Source organism: Corvus kubaryi, unplaced genomic scaffold (assembly GCF_017639235.1).
Source record: "Corvus kubaryi isolate FWS band 111438036 unplaced genomic scaffold, C.kubaryi_AGA036_p1.0 37385, whole genome shotgun sequence".
Taxonomy (NCBI): Eukaryota; Metazoa; Chordata; class Aves; order Passeriformes; family Corvidae; genus Corvus; species Corvus kubaryi.
The window spans coordinates 7,291,510-7,312,403 of NW_024581127.1; the positions used below are offsets into that span (position 1 = coordinate 7,291,510).

The 20,894-nt window shown below is 44.2% G+C and overlaps 1 protein-coding gene and 1 long non-coding RNA gene across 2 annotated transcripts; both read right to left on the reverse strand.

Annotated features, from left to right (window-relative positions):
- Nucleotides 1–1,504: 1,504 nt before the first annotated feature.
- Nucleotides 1,505–14,001, reverse strand: LOC121668473. Its single transcript, XR_006017396.1, has 3 exons — nt 13,662–14,001; nt 4,775–4,918; nt 1,505–2,005 (listed from the first exon to the last, which is right to left on the reverse strand). It is a non-coding gene; the product is annotated as an uncharacterized LOC121668473 (long non-coding RNA).
- Nucleotides 14,002–17,146: 3,145 nt separating this feature from the next.
- Nucleotides 17,147–20,699, reverse strand: HEY1 (hes related family bHLH transcription factor with YRPW motif 1). The gene is made up of 5 exons (XM_042036337.1): nt 20,305–20,699; nt 20,108–20,183; nt 19,951–20,034; nt 19,775–19,856; nt 17,147–18,977 (listed from the first exon to the last, which is right to left on the reverse strand). Exons 1-5 carry the CDS (start codon nt 20,520–20,522, stop codon nt 18,394–18,396), a joined length of 1,044 nt encoding a protein of 347 aa, XP_041892271.1. The 5' UTR covers nt 20,523–20,699; the 3' UTR covers nt 17,147–18,393.
- Nucleotides 20,700–20,894: the final 195 nt, after the last annotated feature.

Consider the following 20,894-nt stretch of genomic DNA (forward strand, 5'->3'; position numbering starts at 1 on the left):
GACGATGCTCTTCAGCAGCTCCTCCTGGTGGTGTAGGTCCCCTGAAAAAGCATAGAATCCCATGGGTGTACGTGCTCAGGCTGGGTGGGCATGTCCGGCCATGTCCCCCTGGGGTGGGGTCAGTCTCTCACAGCAGACTCTGGGTCTGTTGCACCACGTGCAGCCCTGTGGGCCAAGCCTCTCACGGGAAAGTCCCATGGATGTGCCCTGTGGGGCTGGGGGTTCCGCAGCTGGGCCAGTTTGTGTAACAGAGGATGGGTGTTTGTTGCCTCTCACCAGAGGTTGCACCATGCAGCCAAAACCTCCTCCTCCCCCCTCGGTTGGGGGCAGTCTGTGTAAACCTGGCTTCTGTGAGCTGTGCTCTCCCCCCACCCCAAACTCAGCCGGGGATAGCTGCAGCTGGTGGCTTTGGCCTTTTGTGGATGCATACCTTTCCCTCAGCCTGAGATGACTGATCAATGCATTTTCCTTTATCTAACCAGCAGTTTGACTTCCAGTTCAAAGTCCCGCTCTTCAGGGATGCTTCTTCGGTTGTAGCTTCCTTATAATGAGCAAAACTTTATATCAATGTTTGAGGCATGAACTATTTTCAGTCTCTGACAGCCCTGTGCTCCCCAGCTCACAGCAGGTCATCAGCACTGGGCATTATCTGCTTCTCCTTCGGCCACCTGTTGGCTTCATATTGGAGCAAACTGTAGAAATGATGCTACTTCTGCATTTCTCAGTGCATTTTTACCCTCATGTTTTACACAATAATCAGGTGCTTGGACTAGCTTTTAAAACATTAATTGTTTCCTGTGAAAGGATTCCTGATGTTTTTGAAGGCACGCAGGTATTTCTGCTCTCTAGAGAGGGCGCCTCCACAGCTTTGATACAGCTCATCGGCAAACCAAGCTGGAATTTCCAACGTTGAAATTAGAGCGATTCTTCCACATTATTTCCCATTCTTTTTATGCTTATCCAAGGTGTATACTTTCTCCACATCAAAGCTGAAGGCAAAACTGGACATCTTCTGGAACATGCAGAGTTTACAGTATTGACAGGCTCTCTTTTGGCCAGCGCTAGCTGCTGTTGTGCCTGGCAGATCCCAGGCAGGGCTGGGGAGTCCCACATTCCCACCAGGCAGCCTGCTGTCGGGAGCTGGGATCATTTCCTGGGCACGGGCTGCTCGCACCGATTGGCCTCCGTGCCGTCCCATGTTTGATGCTCCCAGATGCAGCAAGAGGTCCTGGCTGCACCGAGTCCTTTGCGTTGCCGCAGGCACCTTGCAGCACATGTGCGAGGGTGTATTCAAACAGCCCTACGCTCCTGGCCCGGGCTCAGAGCCGGCTGAGCTCAGCCAGCTTGCAAACAGTATCTTCCCCAGCCAAGCTGGGAGCCCCAGCACGCTGGGAGCAAGCACTTGGCTGCTGAAGCACAGCTACACAGGCTCCAGCTCACTGCCAGCACAGCTTACCCAGAGGTGCTACTGCTTACTGCTGCAAGCATGGAGCCCTGTCACAGATTTTATGGAAAACTTGAATATTTTCTATGTTTTAATACTGGGGGAAAAAAAAATCCCCTCTTTATATTTGGCCCTATAAAAAATAGGGACTGCTTTTTCATCTCCCCATTTTTCTCCTTTCTGAGAGAAATTAGATCTTTCTGAGTTTAGAGGAGAAAAATTCCCTGCACTGAAAGGGAATTGCTCCTTCCTCCTGTACTGTAGCACAGGGGGACCACTATGCAGTCAGATACCATTTTAGCTGCAGTCTTCTGTGGGTTCTCCAGGCAAAGAAAGGAAAGAGGTTTCTAAACTGAAGATAATTTCTTCCCAGGGGAGTGGAACACATAGGTGTTAGCCTGTATATCTCCTTTTTTTCCCATCACATTTCAGAATATTTTCCAATAGACTTACAGGCAGGACAAAAGCAAGAACTCAGCCAAGTATTCCAGCTTCCTGAAGAACTCTGCCTGCATTTTGGAGCTCCAAAGTCCTGTGTCCAGCCTAGGATGATGTGCAGGTCTGGGTTGTAAGCAAAAATGAATGATTGAAACAGAAACGCATGGTTTTCTAAGCAGCATCTTGATTTCTGCAGAAAGGAGTATTGCACTTTCTCTCCCTGCAGTGGAAATCAAACACAATTACTTCGATATTGAATCCTGGCATGGCTATACCCATAAACTTAATCTTTCTTGGTTTGTGTAACATAGGAAAAAATGATCTTTCTCCTTATTCTGCTCAGTGATTTATTCATTATTTTGGTGTTAACAATGATTTATTTTCTTCTTGCTAGCCTTGTAGTAGAAGATATAGTTGACTGAAACCACAGAAAAGCTTTTGCACAATGCATATTATCTCACTAAGAAAAAGGTTTAAAATATGACTTTGCATCTTTGCATCACTGTGAAGACAGTATTATTCTCCAAGTGACCACTATGTTCACGGTGGTCTTAAAAGAAAACAAATAGAAATTAAATACAAAATTATCTCCATTACACTTGGCCAGACAAGAACTGGCTGAAAATACAGCTGCAAGTAGATAGAGTTGCAGTTTTATTCAGCAACTGGTCTTAAAGAAAGACTATACATTTGAGATATTAAAATGCCTAGAGAAGTGTCACAACAACTTCACAGTTTTCTCAGAACTAGGTAAGACTCATGAATGTTACCATTCTGATGGCTATTTCTGAGAAAAAGCCTAGAGATGGTCATAAATAAAGCAAGAGGCTTTAAGAAGACAAAATCAGGTGGGTATGTGGGTGAAAATACAAATATTCATGGTAGTTATGGCACTGCATGAGGTAGCTGCTCACATCAACAGAGGTAACCCTGTCAGTAACTGCAGATATTTTATTACATTTAAATATGAGGAATCCACTTTGGCATTACAAATATGGCACTTTCAATAGGAAGGGTACCAGTCAGCTTGGTAGTGGAAAATTATCTACATCTCTTCATAGGTGTTGGCTATGATATGTCCCTAAAATAATGCAATCTAAAACACATCAACAACTCCATATGGAATCATAAATTATTTTCACATTCTTATCAAAAGCCAGCCAGATAGGTACATGGTGCTGGTGAAAATGTCCTGCATTCAGGCAGCTGCAAATACTGAACCACCAGTAACAGATTTTAAACGGCCTGTGGAAAGTTGCTGGAAGCACATATAATGTTCCTATAAATGTTATTAAATCCAAGGCAACTCAAAGCAGAAATTAAAGCTTCTCTTATTTTGCCTTCTCACTCGCAGATGACTCACATGCTACCTACCTTAGTTAAGTGGGCTTCTCTCATGACCCAAGTGCCCAGACAACTGCCCTGAGTACCCTTAGAAGCTACTCATCCTCTGAGTAAGCCTGTGTATGGCACTGGGTTTCATTTGGCACAGCAATCATATGAGAATGAGAGAATGGGAATCCATGAACTTCTTGAGTGCTAATGAATATTTCAGGATGGACATTCCCCCCTTGCTACAAACTGCTTAATATTTTCTGGCAAAAGAGGTCTCAGAGGCCACGGTAGAGAAATAAACATAAAAGAGAAGGCAAAGAGTTTCTAAAATATGTTTTAGCTTACCCCATGATATGTATTTTGTCCATCATGACATAAGATAACCCAAATGCCAGTAGAAGTGTTTCATGGCAAATGCAGGTCATTCTTTGGGATTTGAAAGAGGGAATAAAGTAACAAACACAAGGTAACACATCATTTTTGGTGTTTGGACCTCATCAATTCATGTGCACTTCTTGAAACAGTGACCTATGGAAACCTGTTTAAGTCACACACAAGGAATTGCACAGAATCCAGTACTTGTCAAACTGAAGAAGTGTTCTACTTTGTGAAGAATTAACTTTGCCTCTCAAAACCAGATGTGGATCTGCAAAATTACTTGTGGATAAGTTTCTTTCCCTTTCTTTCCCATTAATCACAATCCGATTTACTTAATTTACTTAAACCAGAACCACTTCTATGGATTCTTAAAAGAGAATGGATAACAGAGGTAGCTTTGACTGGGCATTGGGTAGCATTTCTTTACCAAGAGGGTGGTCAGCCATTGGAACAGATTTCATAGGGAGGTGGTCAATGCTCTGACCTTTCAGCATATAAGAGGCATTTGGACAATGCCCTTAAAAAAATATGCCTTAGCTTTTGGTCAGCCCTGAGTGATCAGGATTAGATGATCACTATAGGTCCCTCCCAGCTGAAATTGTCCGTTCTATTTTATTCTATGCTATACTATGCTTAAATTCTGAACATATATGTGGCATTCTGAACATACATAGAATTCTTTAACTGGACACCACTAGTAAGTGCTGCAAATTTTTTTGTTTACATTAGCATTTAATCGGTTTTGATCATTCGTGTTTTCATACCTAAGAGAATATTGAATGGATTTGTGGTGGTGAAAAGATATCTCAGTTTTTATTATTCTAAAGTAAAATGGATGGTGATGTAACAGCCACAATAAATACATCCTCAAAGTAAAATCTTTTTGGTTATGAAGTTGCACTTTTGCATTTTGATCCCACTTTAAAAACCACAAAGTTTAAAATTAACTGTAAACTTCATAGTAAAAAAAAAATACCACTTAAGAGATGTGGTTGTTCATTTGATTTTTGCATGGCTGATGTGAATATTCACTAATACAAACAGAAATTTGTTCCAGGGTGTCAGTTAATGTTGAATCAGGCACTGAAAAGGTCACTCAAAATCCCATAGTTGAAAAGGTGAGTCATTGCAAAAAGGAAGGATTTAGAGTCACTTGAGTGAATAAAAAAATACGCATACCATGACCCTTCAGACGATATCCTCTTTTTATCTAGATACCACAGCATAACTGTGCCTAAAACGGGAAGTACATTGTTGTTGATGTGGAACTGTGGCAATCACTCTTTCATTCATCACATGTATCCAAGCAGTACCTGTATCTGACTGCAAAGAGAAAGAAAAAAGCAGTGTCAGTAAATGAAATACCGTCCTTGGCTGCCAACAACAAAAAAAAACACCAAAAAAAAAAAAAACACAAAACAAAACAGAAAAAAAACCAACACCTGATCTGGTTAAATACCTGTGACTTCATGAGTGACTCAGCTCAGGAACTACATCTCTCCATTCTCTCACATGGATGAACTTTCTGGGTGAGCTACCTTCCTCCTACCTTCCTGTTTGCTAGGAAGAGCTTTTATGAGTTTATCAATCCTTGTTGTGCTGTTAATGAAGCTATCAGAATAGAAGGGTTGGTTCAAGGCATAAAAACAGCAGCAGACTCTAACACATGCCACTGCTTAGGTACTTTCCAAGTACCTAAGCAGTGGCATGTGTTAAGAGAAAGCCCTCGTGTGATGGATGCAGGCAACACTGGGCTCATGTTGGCAGCGAAAAAAAACTGCATGGAGAAGTTTGCTTGCTTTACCATAACTCCCAGACACAAACCAACCTATCTTCACAGCAGCAAGGCAGGCCACAGCCCTGTGCATCCTATGTAATTCTCCCTTCATGTCAAATGCTAAACATGAAGTCAAGGACAAGTTGTATACGTTGTAGTTAGGCATCTGTGAAGATAATTGCAGAGATTACTTCTATCTATTTTCACCCACCCCAAAGAGGAGTTTCTTTATCAGCCCTTTTGGAGAAAGATGTAAATCATAGAACATTTATGCTCACTTGATTTAACTCTACATGCTCCCAATGTTCCATCAGCCAGAACATTTAAGGGAACCACAACAAGCTGCTAGGAGTAGGAGAGCTCAGCAGTGATCCCACATAATTTAGGATTATTTAAGATTCTGGCAGAATACTCCAAGTGAGCAAAGCACAGTGTAGGAGCTAAATGAGGAAAGAATCTGGTTCATCCTAGTGTTGAAAGATGGCTGACCTTTGAGCAAATCCACTCATAGCTGTTATGTACCAGAGCAGGCCTGAAATAAAGACAACAACAAATGATGCCTGGTGACGACAGCTAAAACCAGAGTCCTGAAACATCTATCTGCTGGGCAGAGCCAAGCAAAGCATCAGCTCGTGCCTCTGATCACAGGCCACCAAGAAAGAGTAGCAGCATTCCTTGGCACATTCAGGAGATCCCATGGCTATTTTTGACAACTACCAGGTGGTGGCCAGCCAATACATTCTGCAGATGGGCAGATGATCACATCTTGTTGCCAAAAAGCTTTCAGTGATTTAATCTCTTAAAAGAGGTCCACAGTATTTCTAAGCTCTGTCCCAGGCAGCAGCCTCTCAGCACAGGGTGAGCTGAGAAAAAGTGTCCAGCAGGTGATTTGTCACTTCAGCTTACTTCTCAGGGGATAATGCAGAGCTTAGAGTGTTCTTCCAACCGGCTCAGGGGAGCCCTCAAAGTTACCTGTACACCCGGAGGAGGATTGTGTCAAGCCCTTGAAGGTGTCTTTGCCACAGGTAAAGTTTGTTTCTGAACACAGATATGCTGTTGTGCACTGCATCTCAGGCAAACAGTGCAAACATAAATCTGTTCAAATTCGGGGGTGCTTTATGGAGAGCTGAAGCCCCTTTGAATAGCATGCTTCTGTCAGCAGAAAATAAATTGTGTGAGTCTTATACCAACTGAGCATCCCTTCTTAGCATTGTCAAACACAATGTCACGTAGGAGGATGCCAGAGAAGTAGTCAGAAAACAAAAGAAACTGAAAGCCAGGGTCTTGCAAGTCTCCAGTGGAAATGGTATTCATGTCAAATGACGTAAGTGTCACCCATGAGTCACTGCTGCCATTTCTCCCTTCCCAGATGAGGGAAATGTATACTCTGTGGTCAAGGCACAGCAGGACAGGATGATAGATACTATGCAGTTTGACTCTGGTGCAAATGAGCTGTTAGGGTTTAATAAAAGTATCTCTCTATAATGCACACTACATTTCCATAGCACCCAATGAAGGACTGGGAACTGTGTCTTACAGCCAATGTGAGTTTACCAACATTTCAGTAGCAGAAAGTAATACTCTTGGAAAGCTCTCCTGAACCGCTGCCCGCATTTGGTAGCTGTGGTGACTAATACAAAGCTGTTGTTTTAAAAACAGCATTAGAACAAGAGAACTGCTTCATTTTCCTCCCTGACTGTAGGCCAAGTGCCAGCAATGACTGACAGCTTGAGCTGTCAAACAAGAAAGACAACTTGATCTGTCAAACAACAAAAGTTTAGGTTGGGGGTGTTATTATTTAGACATGAGGAGGACGATGCACCTTTGAAAGTGTGTACACATAAAGAATGTCTTTTCATTTTGAGAGCATGGTTTTATATAAAACAGGCTGCTTAAACTAAGAGCAGCGTGGGCCAATCCTGAGCCGTTGCAGTATTGTGAGCAAAGTTCCAGCAGCTCATGAATGCCAGGAATCCGGCCTATTGTCTGCCTTTCCACCCCACTTTATTGTCTGTGAAGTTTGCCTTCAGTGTACCCAAGTTTAGTGTACTTCAATAACTCAGTCAACAGAGGGAAGCAGATGGCAAACATTCCCTCCCAGAAGCCTGGGGTTTCTTTCTGGCGTCTTAGTGATATGAGAGGCATCACAGATGCAAACCCTCTGGCCAGCACCACTGTGCTTTGCCATCAGGTTTCCTCTCTTGTCAAGGCATCACTGCCTCTTAAAAGTCAAAGTGACCTGGTTCGGTTTTGGGACTAGCAGTGTACATGGTTTGAACCTTATCTCACTTCTTCAACAATTTGTCCAGAAAAAACCATCTGTTAGGAGAAAAACTGCTAACACAGGTCCTTCCCTGCTCATCTGGACACCATACAGGCATGCGTGTTGTCACACTGTGTCATCCTTTGCATGTGATGTGCAGGCTGGGTTATCTCCAAGAGTAAAGGAGGAAGTTCAGGGGCCAGGAGGGAGGATTTGCAGTGTTGCCTGAAACTGCTGTTATTTTTTAGGTGTGCTTGTCTGTGAGCCTGCAGGACTCTGACAGTTCAGTGTGCCCAACGCATTTCACTATTTTCTCATTTTTTAATAACACTTAATTCAAACTTATGAATAGTGACTATTTCACCAGGGCTTAACCACAACCTGTCATCTGGAATAGGCATTTGCAGTAGTGCAATGCTTTTGCTCCGTAGAGGTACCAGTACAGCTCCAGAACAGAAAGATATTTTCTGACACTAGATTATTTACTGTAAGGGATATCTCAGTGTTCAGTGGCACTGAATTCATTATTTGTCCATTTTGACCACGTCAGACTTTATCCCACATGTTCCAGGAAGAAACAGCAATCTCGGACTGCAACTGCGATCTCATCCCCCTGAAGACAGCAGGGTGAAACTTGTAATTATTACCAAGAGTACCAAGTCTCTGCAAAGTTTTTTTGGTTTGTTTTGGTTTTTTAAAGAAATCTTCTTTCCCTTACGCCATAAATGTTACAGCTGAGCCCTGACACAGTTGCTGGCCTCAGAGGGAGAAGAAGGAAAACCCAGGAGAATCAGCCCATTGCACCCCAACCTGTAGAAAGCCAGAGACATCAGGACACAATACATACTATAAAGTTCTTTGCTGGGACAAAAGCACCCTCATTGCACTCTCATTCTCTTTTAAATCAACAGAGTTGTAAAAGTTATTTCTACAGGCATCTATTTTCTCTCTCTCATAAAATTGTATGAAAGCGTTTCCCGAACAGCCCCATCGCTATTGTGCAGGCGACACCCCCGCCCCAAACGCCACCGCCCATGGGCCATGCCACTGAATACAGCAATCACTCTGCTGCCTCACAGCCCTCCTCCTCTTCTGAAAGCCAGAGGATAAGCCAAAATTGTTCCAGAGACACTAATCTGTGTTTTCTGTACAATCCCTAAGAAAAGACACAAGTGACCTATTTTCATATGTTCTCCAGAAAAGAGTTTTCCTACCCGCTCTAAGGAGATTTAGCCTTTCTCTCCTTACAAAGGATTGCAAAACAAGTCCTAACAAGTTCTAATTGCCATTTTTTTTTCCCTGACATCATCATGTGAAGACCACTTGCCCAATGGTTATAAGGGCTCCTTGTTCTTTCCTTGAATACATCCCTGCCATCACTCCAAGTTAGAGATTGGCCATTTTAAGCAACTGAGCCATGTGTAGGCAAAAGGAGTGATGTTTTATTGTCAGCTTCTCATCCAGGTAATTGCATTCATTTAATGAACAGAGGCAACTTCAGTCAGAATAAAGGTTCAGCGTTATCTGATGGCGATCCTATCTCGTGTCCAAGCAACTGATACGTCACACAGGGCTGGAAACTGCCATGACATTTCTGGCAACTGAGGAGGATTGAGGAGACTGTCCTCTCCTTCCACACATGAAACCCTTTTCTCAACCCCCACCTCTTCCCACAGTCCCAACAAGTTTCCTTTCATGCCTTTAACTCCTCCCAAAGCTGCACTCTAAATGCCAGTTTTCACATCCTAGACATTTTTATTACTGCAGATCTTCCACTGGGATCCCAGCTTGCACCACGCCATGTCCCTACCATGATCCAGTGCCACAATGGCAATCTGTGCCATGCCAACAGAGTCTTCAGCTATGCATGCTCTATGATCACACAGAGCCCTCAAGTGGATCTTTTTCTCCCCTTAAACCCACTCCTATCTAGATCTGGTCCAGATAAAGATAACCTGTATGTGTCACCTCTTATCACTCCCTGTTGAAGGCGTCTGAGTAGCAAATCCTTCAACCCTACTGATAAACCATACACATGAGGATTTGAGACATCATAAGTGAAGCCATGACTTCAAATAATTTATTTAAGACCTAGTACATTACACACAAAAGACTGTGTTAGAAATACCGTGTTGAGGTTTGAAGTCAAACACAACAAAAACACATCTAAGGGAAGTATTAATTTTGCCTGCAAAACCTGTTTCATTCCAAACATTGGCTGGATTTCCTTTCTTCAGGGTGTAGTGAAGGGGTTGGGTTGTTGCTGAAATAGCTGAATGTGTTAGGAGACTTTGGAGTGGAAAATACAGTCCTAGAGTTATGGGTAAAGTGGGAACTGGATTCTTTTTTTTTTTTTTTTTTTTGCTTCCATTTTCTCAAGTGCTGTAAGAGACTAGAAAAAGGCTTCCTAAATGTTCACTGTGCTGAAACTCTGACATGGGAAGTAACTCAGGCTGATGTGAAGAACTATTGACCCTCTGGGGCTTCCAGAAAATCAAGAGCAGCTTTGAATCCAGAACTGCTGCAGAAGTCCTGAAGAAAAAACTCAATCCAGTTCGAAACACCTCTGCCAAGCAGCTCAACTATTTGATTTTCAGCTTTGAGTCCCAACTTCTTACCCAGGATATAGTACTACACCTCCACAGTACACTGCAAATATCACCTAACTTTGGGGATAGGCAGATGGAGTACTGTTGAGACTGAAAATCCCTGGGGATAGGGATGGGGATCTTATTAATAAAAACCTCCTCCTCAGAATCAGGCTTCAACATAAATCTCCACTTTTCCCCAATGCCTTACCCACTCCCCTGGACTACGCTTCATTCTGCAACTTCGGCAATCTGGGAGCAAAGTCAGGCCAGGTGCTGCGTACAAGTTCGGTGTACAGAATTATCTTCATCATCTCCCCTGTCCCACAGGATTAACAGCAGCGTTGCAACAGTGCAAATGAGTGAGGAGCAGACACTGTCGCCAAAAATTAAATCTGAGGTGGCGCTAGCCCCTGGCAAAGTCTTCTCTAGCCTTTTTCAGTCAGTCAGACATAGTTGTTAAGGGAACATTTGTGGGGATGTGTCAAATGCAATCTCATAACAATCTCCTTTCTGATGGGAGTTTTAGGTTATAAAAGTTAATGCAATGCAGATAGCTGAGTCGAACAGGCTGTTTCCCAATAGACTCTGGTATAAAAAGTATTGCATTATATAAAGCTTGAATCACAGCTTTCTCAGCAACTGTTTGGTACAGACTGAGTATCTATCTCATGAAAGGCAGTGAAAATAGTATGGAGAGAAGGCTGCACTTCCTAGGAGAAGACCTGGCAATAAGATGGGGATTTTGAACCTTTTTTTGCCATTAAAAAGTATACAGCCAAAATGAAAGCTAAAGAATAATTTCATTATTGCTCCCTCTTTATTTAAAAAATGCATAAAGTCAGACTGTCTGGCTAGCACATTATGAGGATATTGATGCAGTTTAAAAAAAAAAAAAAAGCACAGCGATTTTTCTACCCGGAAACCTGACGTGTCAGTCCTTCAGCTTTGTCCCTGGGGGCAGACCATGGGAATTCCCAGTCTTGGGCCGCTGTGGCTCTCAGCCAGCCCTGCCATTGAGGCTGTGCTTTCAGACTGGGATGTTGCTGTGCTGCAGGGGCAGAAAATAAGCCTTCAGTCTGTTTCCTGGCAGGATGAGGTCGGGTCTGAGGGGGCTGTGTAAAGGGTCCTGCAAACCTCTGTCAGCACCATGAAGAAGCAGGAAGCCTTCTTACCTCCCAGGGAGGAGAGAAAAATTAGACAAACTTTGTCAAAGCCAGCAACAACCCAAAGACTTCTAGAGCCCCACAACATATTTTGCTTTAGTTTCTTTCATGGAGTATCTTACTCATTCAGGGCTCTAACAGCTTCATGGCTGGTTGAGGAGAGTACATGGGATTTCAACTGCCTCCTTTGAAACATGGATTTAGCAGGTGAGGGAATGACAGCCATTTAGCTTCACATCTGCAGTCACACCTCTCAGTGTGCTTGGTTGATTTGGTGCCCCAAATCCCAGGACGTATTTGTAGCCACGTGGTAGTTCAGCCCCTGGCTTCATGTGGGAACTGCACCTGCCCCTTGCTCAGCCCATACTGGTTTATGTGGTGGGAAAGGTCTGTGTTGTAATCTGAACTGAAGTATGGAGAGTCAGATTTTGGAAACCTATTGGAAAGGTTTGTCTTCAAAAGAGCTTCTTTTCCTGCTTGCACAGCATTTACAGCACAATGCTGACTAATGCACCTTCCCCTGCCCACACCAACTTAGTGGATATTTGGTGTTGGCCCACAGGTATTTGCACCATTCGCATCTTTACCTATTCCAATCCTTAACAGGGTAAAGTTTAATCATTCTTATTCCTGCTGCTATTTTGGGGAAGAAAAGGAGTCATTCTGTCATTGCGGGCTCCAGAAAACATGAAAGTCTCTAAGGAGCCCAGGCTTCCTGTTACCAATGCCTTAAACTTTGCCCCACCTTTGGGAAGCACAGGCAGCTAGTGGAAGAATGTCATCCACTCTAACAATTGATTTTCTTATGTACAATAACGTCAGACCTTTTAAATAAAAGGCTGACCTGTCTCCTTCTAAAATAATTCATCTGTTTTATGGAGTGTTGTTCTGATTATATACAATTCCCACAAGAAGGGAAGTACCTTTAAAATAAGGACTATTCAGTACTAGTACAGGATTTCCTCTTGTTGTTGATAATTTCCTCCTAACAGAAGACACAATGAATCCCAGAGAAATTCAAAGGGGCAATCTACAGACAGTTAGGCATCTACATTATACAGGGAACATTGTTCAATCACATCAATGTTTTCCTGATGAAGTAAAAAACAGATATACCTGCTGTGCAGCATGTAAAAGAGTTCCTACAGCACACACTTCAGTTCCCTTTGCTGCATTTTTAACCGCTATCCAATCCCACAAACTTTCACATAACCATCGCTGAACAGCAACAAATGACCATTCTTCTCATTTCATCTTTTGCTATTGAAATCCAGCCTCTGAAATGGCCTCTGCTTTTAAAGGCAGGCTTGATGACAATGAGAAGATTACCCAGTCATTACCACCACTATCTACAGCAGATATATAATATGAAAGAAATTCTGTGCTCTCTCTACCCGATATCCCTTGACTCAGAAGGAGGCTCCATACTCACCTTCACTCATTTTCCACTACTGGGCAGAACAAGCACCTGCCTTACTCAAGTAATGGTGAAGGAGACCTCATACCTACTTAGATGGCTAATCCATGGTGAGAAACACCATACCAAAACCCAGGAGCTAAGTGGCTGCACTAGCAGCTAGGTGGTAACCACTGATGAAGGCTGAGGGGTTTGTGGAAGAGGCTGCCAGTCATTAGGTGCTCTTATCAGCTATTCTGACGTCTCAAATTCTCTGTCAACTTGGATCAAGCCCTCTCTCATGCTTTGATTCCTTCCTCCTTATTGTTTTATTATTATTCCTCCTTGACCAGATTGTACAAATTCAGTCAGTAAACCACGCTATAATGCATTCTTACAGTCACTGATAGTCCATCTAGCCCCGGTTTCTCCCTAGCCAGTGGGATGACCCATCAAATTCGATGAAGACATGCACATGCATTGTTTCAGCACCTTATTGGTTTTAAATAATGTGCCTCACTCTTTGTCAGTTGCTCATACTGAGAAAAATTATGAATACTGAGTACTATCTTGCCCTCTCTAAATCCTCTACCTACTGGCATGCAGCTTATTTTTTCATCGGATGTCAGGTACTTCCATATCTTTGCCACAGGCAATGCAAACAATGCATCTCTTCATGCATCTGTTCACAGCCTCAATTTTCCTCTGATCCTACAGATCAGCCTTCCTTCCTTCTCCTGCCATTCTCTCTCAGAGCTGCTTCACCAGCTTTCCTACTCCCAACATCCTTTCTTCTGTGAAAGCAGAGTAAAACAGAGAAATGTACATACCCGTTTAACCTGTTACTAATGTTTGTGCCTAGATTTTACAGCTTACCTTGGAGAAGCCACCTGGAAAACTCCAAGAAGTCTCTTCAGTGCAGAGAGAAAAGCATGGTCTGCAAAGTCCTCCTTGTACTGAGGCTGCCCAACGAGCAGGAGGTGTGCAGAACTGGTTCCGGCTATTCCCCCCCTTCCTTGCCAAGAGGCTTCACCTGAAATGAGCAGCCTGGTAAAAGATTCTGAAAAGGTCCAAATGTAATGCAGTTAGGGGGTCTATAGGCAGGGCAGAATGCCCCCCCTGCTCAGCTGTCCTGAGCACTTAGATAAGCCTCTCCTGCATTATACAGCTGTGTTACATGATTTATTAAGGAAAAAAATAAAAATCAGCTGGAAGAGAACCTCTGTCTATGAACTTTGCTGGGAAGGCTTGGGCAGACTGCACACAGCACAGGTCAGAGCAAGGCAGTTTGGTCCACTCCTTCAAGCTGCATGAATAATCAGTAGAATTTGCTAGACAAAAAATTTCACCGGACTAGGTGGAATAAGAGAGAACAATATAAAATACCCAAGCACTTCCTTAATAAAAGCCTTCACCAAATGAACACTTCAGAGTCCCAAAAGACACCTTCAAGTATCTGTATCTTACTAGGCATTGCCATTTCGACATTTATGACTGCAGACACGCTACTATATTGCAAGCATGAGTCAATGCCCACATCTTCTGGCTCCAGAAGAAAGGGACTGTTCTAATTTTTATTTATAAGTTGGGCAAGTGGAGAGAGAGTCATCCAGTTACAGGCAAAGCACACACAGATCCTACGAGGTCAGGTAGGCTGGTTAACACATGAACATATTCGTGCCTTAGTGTACTGAGTCACAAATACCACAATCCATCTCTGCATCCTTTCATGTAAGGCCTCAGAAAAGGGCTTTGTGCATAATTTTTGTTGCCTTCCAGCACAAAGCCCATGACCTCTACATTATTCACTAGAGAATTCCAGTTCCATTTAGAGTGTGTTGCAATCCAAACTGAGATTTTCTGGCAATAAACATTTGAGAGTATGCACACAATATAAAACAGGAAGAAGGATTTCAGATTATCTGTGTTCACTTGGGCTTATTTGAATTGCTTGGAAAAAAAAAACCTGGCAGACTTCCCACCACTATGCAATAGTCTAGGAAGGCTCCTGTCACCTGGGGACTCACATGCTGATGTGTGAGTGAAGAGAGCAATAGGCAGGATTCATGGGGTTTTCAGCATGATCCTAATAAACTCTGTCATGCTACTAGTGTTAAGACTGGGGCGCTGAACAGAAAGTGTCTTAAGAACTACTGACAGCTTCTTTCCAAAAGCTAAAAAATGTCACTTCCATCAGCTATTCCTTTATGCCAAATCACAGAATGGATTTCCAGAGGTTTGTATCTGGTTTTGTGCAGCATTTACCAGCCTTTTAAATTTGTTCTGTGCTCAAATCCAGCTTCCTTAATAAAGGAAGATAATATTAGCTTATATGAAGTACCACATCATCTTACATCCTACCCAAAGCTTTAGCCTGAGGATTTCCAGATGGACACTTTTCATCCAAAGGAATTGATGGTGGTTGGGGGGTCATGGGATCAAGACATATATGCATTTCCTTTCTTTTCTAGCATCCCTCTGGTTAAGCTTGTGCTCCTGAATTGCTCTTTTGCAATAGGGTAAACAAGTAAATGTTTTGGACTCCGGAGATATCTACTGCCTAGAGAAGCAAGCTTATTTTGCCTTTCTCAGTTTGTCTTTAGAAACCTAGCATCCCACAGGAAAGAAAAATAGCAGTATGTCTCAGAACTGTAGTTTTTGAGAAATAACAGCATTTATCACTCATATAGAAAATTTCCAACTACCACTGCCTCTCGAGGAAAGGAGACCAAGTACTGCCATACCTGTTTCACTGCTGGCAAAACAGATATACATTAAGTGATTGCCAAGACAGATTTACAAAGTTAGCAGCAGCCCTGGACTTACAACTCTGGTGTTTTAGCTTCTGGGCCATGCTTTTCCCATTTGAATTACTAGTTTTTGTGAGTTCCTATAATTCATTCATATCTTTCTACGATAACAATCAGTAGATTTTTGAACCCCTAAAAATTAATATAGAATTACTGTGAAAGTTGAATAAAATTAGTACTTTTCATTAATACCGTGGTCATTGGTAATAGAAAGAGAAGACAGTGGATATAGAGACAAACACCAGCAGTGAAACTTTTATTGCACTCTGCTTCTGAAGTCCATTCAAGGGTAGGACAGTGGGACAAAAATGATTATAGGGGTCTTTCTACACAAAAGAGCCAGCTATTTAGAGGAAGGCAAAGTCATTTGAATGTCAATGAAATAACCATTAAAAGGCTGAGAAGCATTGCCATTTATTAAAAGATCTAAAGAATAGTTGCATGCACTATAGCAATCTTCTAGGTAGGAGTTGTTAATTTGCTATAAAAACCTGTTAGGGACAGGGCAGAGCATAATTAAACAGGAGACAATACACACTGTGAAAGGAAGCTGGATTTGGAATTTTACAGCCTCTTATTTCAGGTTTCTACATGAAATACTATGCTCTATAATCTCTTCTTAATAACACCTATGTATCTCTAGCTCCCACAGTGTTTCGCATTTCATTTCTAGCAGTGGTCTCCTACAGCCTCAGAAGGAAGGTAAAACAAGGTTATGCACTTGAATGCTCTCCCGCTCTTTCCAGCCTCACAGCAATCCTTCTTCCGAGAAAGTCTCTCATCAATGCCACTCCTTAATTGGCCTGAGAGCCCCTCTTTAAACAAAGCTCTCGTCTCCCACAGGGCCGAGTTCTTTCTGCTATTCTGGCAGAAAGATCCAGACAAGGATGTGCCATTTACCAAAACAAGTGTACTATAAATTCAAATGTGCAGGGAAGAGGTGAAGTACTTCCAGACATTCTGCAGGTAGAGGGATTGGAAGAAAACCTATCTACCTGTAACCCTGACAGGTTTTTATTTCAAGCAAAGGTGTTAGACACTGGTGGTACCAGTCAGTAACAAATAGAGGATCAGTTGGAGACCTGGGGTAGATTCTGCACTAATGGACTGAATGGGATCTGAACCTCACTGTAACATACAAAACTTCATCCCAGACCTATAGGACAGACAACAATTTTGTGAGTTAGACAGAAAAGGACTTCATATTTGTAAAGATGATCACTTTTTAATACAAATAACTAAGAATATTCAAGTGCAGTGTAGCTTTAACCTCCACTTTAGCAGAAACCCTGGTATCTTCACTACCTGCCTACACACTGCCAGGCACATAAAAGTGATGTGCAAAAGAAATCCTACATTTTCCTTCCCTTGACTGTTACTCCAAGGCACTGTGGTTCTTCATGTGCTCAGCTAGCATAGCTACATATGCCATAATACCTGAGAAAAGAGTAAATACAAATGCCCACAGCAGGACTGAGTAGCAATTGTTTGACATCTCTTGTGACACCCACAGGCATAAAATTCTCCACTGATACATATCAGACAAGCGTGTAATTTAAAATACTTTGTTCTTTCTCCTTTATTTAGCCACAACACAGATACAAGAGCAAACCCCTTCCAGTGGAACTCACTCGATAAACCTGTTCAGATTAAGATTCTCATGAAATCAAGCAAAATATATGTACATGCACACACTCTCAGGCACACAAGAACACAGCAGAACCCTTACAAAATGAGTAGTGGCACTGAACTGCACCTAAAACACAATAAAAAATCACCTGGTTAGGATGCATCTGTTAAGCAACAAGGCTGTGCACTGAACAGGTTCCCACTGTACCATTCCATTGGCTAGTTAAATATCAGCATCAATAGTTTCAGCTGAAAATTTGAAGCTCACAGAGAAGAGTCTGACCTCAGATACCCAAGAATTCAGGCTAGCAGAACAATTACTCCAGTGTAACTCAAAGCAGGATCTGGCCCTATGAAATGAAGATGCCTGTGACCAGATCCGGCTGGGAGATCACTGCAGGTGACAACTTTAATTCCCATAACTTCCCCAGCACCTAAACCCACCACCAATACAGCGTGCAATTTGACTTTTGCACCCTCCCCTCTCATACTGCTCCTTTTGGTGGAAAAAATGGTGTAGTGGTTCTGAGAAGTGAGTAAATGTCTACTAGGGACTAGAATAAGATTGCCAAATATACCAAACAGCTTCAGAAGAAAGAGAAATTGGGCTTTTAGATAAAGCTGGTCAAGCAGGTCCATCTGATTTGTCAACGCTTTGCTCAGAAATATAAGACTCAAATATAGTTTACAAAAAGTGTAATTCTTTATAGAACATCTCAGTGTCAAAATACTAACAAAAACACAGCTTGTAAATGCTGAGAAGAATGGTCTTGGAAAAATTAATAACAAAACTAGGCCATCGCTAACAATAATAGGTGGTATCTTTTCATAAAAAGCCAGTCTGATGTACTCAGGAAAAATGAAACATTTGAAACAAACTGTTTACAAAAGTGACTTAAATGCTCAGCAGAGATCTAACACAAGTGTTAACAAACCACTATTGTAATTTTATTTTTGGACAACTTCAGCAACTATTAAAAAAACCCCAATCTGTTAATACAAAAATGTAGAAAACAAAAAGAAAAATCCAATGAGACAGTTTTTAGACAAACTTAGTTAAGGTGAAGCTGTACCTGTGTCCCAGTTACTAAGAACTTCAACTTTAAGGGTGGCATAACCCAGCTCAGCTAGGTTTATAGGCTTTCCCACCCTTGCTAAAGAGTCAGCTCTTAGAAGGCGCCAATCTCAGTCCCCCAGGGTCTGTACGGTTTGCTGAGCGTTGCTGACTGTGTTGGTGCAGATGGGCTCAGCACGTTGGGAGACAGCAGATGAAAGGAGCCAAATGAGAAGGGGAACGCAGACAGAGATGCCATGGAGGAGAGGAGAGGAGGAGACAGTTTGGTAGTTGATGTGACCACAGGGAGCACTGGTCCAACGCTGCCATTTGGGGGCACTCTGAGTGAGGAAGTTTCAGCATGTGGGGCAGCAATTCTGGTCTGGTGATGTGGTTCTGTGGAAGATGCTGTAGTGCTGGTATTACCATGCCCATTTTGAGCCAGCAGCAACGGGTGAGGTATGTGAGGGTGATGTCCAAAGGCACTGCCCCAAGGAATGTGTCCAATGCCAGTGTGTGCACTACTCGCTGCTTCCCGTTGAGAGGCGTAGTTGTTGAGATGAGACACAAGTCGAACTCGCAGAGGATCAGAGGCATCCAGACCCTCAATGATACTCAGGTATCGAGCAACTTCAGCCAGGCACTCTCGAAACCCTAGACTCCGATAGTCCATAGCCAAAGCATGAGCATCAAAATAACCTAAGAGAAAAGAACAGAGAATGAAGTCTTAAGATGTTGTTTTCTAGTCATTGTCTACAAGTAGTCTCCCCACTCCACCCTCCCCTATAAGCATATTTCACTTGGATGTGGTTAGTATTCCCAACTATAGACTAGCTGCCAAGCTCCTTTTTTTTTTTCCTTTTTGTTTAACAAGCTTTTCTTTTATATCTGTGCTGTGATGCTGCAAGTCCCAAGACCAGTCACAGACTGCCATTTTTAAACTGGAATTGCTCACTGACACTGGAGGAAAGGATTTTTGTTCTTTCCATGTCTCCCTTGTGCAAGTAAAACCAGAGCACGCTGAAATTCATTAGAAACACAAGTCCTAACTTATCAGAGGAGACTTAAGCAGGCAAAGTACTTTTTTCTTAAAAGTGCCTCTCAGCATTTTTGCTAATTCTTTTCACCTGTATTATTTCATCCTGTATTTTTTCCTACTTCTGTTCTGAACTTTCAGAAAGTTAGAGGAACAAGCATTAGACATCAATAATAACTGTTTTCCAAGCTGCCAAAAGCTAATTTACTTCACATGCTGACACACTGCTAGAGACTTGCAGTCACTCTCCTCTAGAACAACGCTCTCCTCAGAGCTAACACCGCAAAAGCTTTCAGTGCTGGTGATGCCACAAATCTTGTCAAGTAGAGAAAGTCCCTAATTCCTGACAAAATGTAGGAGAGCTGCCATTCACTTTCTGCAAGCATTGCCAATGCTCGGGAATGCGCTGCTCTCACGGCAGCCTCCCTGCAGGGCTGCTGACTCTGTCACAAAACTTTACCTTTCCCTCCTGCTGTATGCATCATTTTCAGGTGATCAACAGTCATCTGTAGAATCTCTGCTTTTTCCAGCTTGGCTGATCCCTAGGAGAGAAGGGAAGGCACGAGACGTTACCGAGGGTGACACTCCCTGCCGGGAAGGGATGCAGGGGCAGCGCGGAGGGTCGCTGGGCGCTACCTGCTTCTCAAAGGCGCTGGGCACCAGCCTCCTCAGCTCGGACAGGCTGTTGTTGATGCGGTCGCGGCGGCGCTTCTCGATGATCTAGGGCAGAGAGCGGGGGTCAGCGGAGCCGTGCCGGGCTGCGGGGAGCCGCGGCCGGCCGGCGGGCACTCACCCCTCGGCGCCTCTTCCTGGCCAAGATCTGCGAGGTGGTGGAGGGAGACATGGAGCCCGCGGCCGAGCTCAGGTTCCTGCGGGGAGCAGCGGGACACCGGTCACCGCGGGGGGTTCGGGGGTACCGGGGCTCCGCGGGGCGGAGGGGAGGGAGGGTGCGCGGCGCAGCCCCACGGCGCCCAGCCCGCCCGAGCTCACCCATTCTCGTCTGCGCTCTCCTTCTCCACCTCGACGGCCTCATCCAGCTCCTCGCTGTCCGACGAGCTGTACTCGGGGTGCGCCCGCTTCATGGCACCGACGGCGGGGACGAGGGCGGCGGGGCGCGGGCGGCCGTCGGGGAGGCAGCGGGCGGCGGGGCGCGGGAGGAGCGCGCCTAGAGCGCGTCCCGCGCCTCGACCGGCGCCCGTCTCTCCCATGGAGTTCCCACGCCTGGCGGGCGGGCAGGAGGCAGCGGGCAGAGGCAGGGAGGGACGGAGGGAAGCGGGAGAGATGGATGGATGGATGGATGGAGGGAGGGAGGGATGGATGCGGGAGGCGGCGGGCACGAACCCAACGGGGCAGAGCACGCCCGCCGCCGCCCGCCGCCCAGCGCCGCCACGCGCGGCCCCCGCCCGCCCCCATTGGCCGCCGCCGCCGCCGCCACAGCCAATCACCGCCTGCCGCTGCCGAGGCCACGCCCCCGCGGCGGGGGAGGTGCGGCCGTGGGAAAGCGCGCGGGGCCCGGCGGGGGGGAGGGATGGGGGGAGGGATGGAGGGAGGGAGGGAGGGAGGGATGGATGGATGGATGG

Excerpts from the sequence above, each read along its gene's own strand:
- HEY1 (XM_042036337.1), bottom strand. The coding sequence starts at position 20,522 with ATGGGAGAGACGGGCGCCGGTCGAGGCGCGGGACGCGCTCTAGGCGCG. Across the intron at positions 19,857-19,950 it reads CCAGCGCCTTTGAGAAGCAG|GGATCAGCCAAGCTGGAAAA; the intron begins GTAGCGCCCAGC and ends CTTCTCTCCTAG. Across the intron at positions 18,978-19,774 it reads GCATACAGCAGGAGGGAAAG|GTTATTTTGATGCTCATGCT; the intron begins GTAAAGTTTTGT and ends CTTTTCTCTTAG.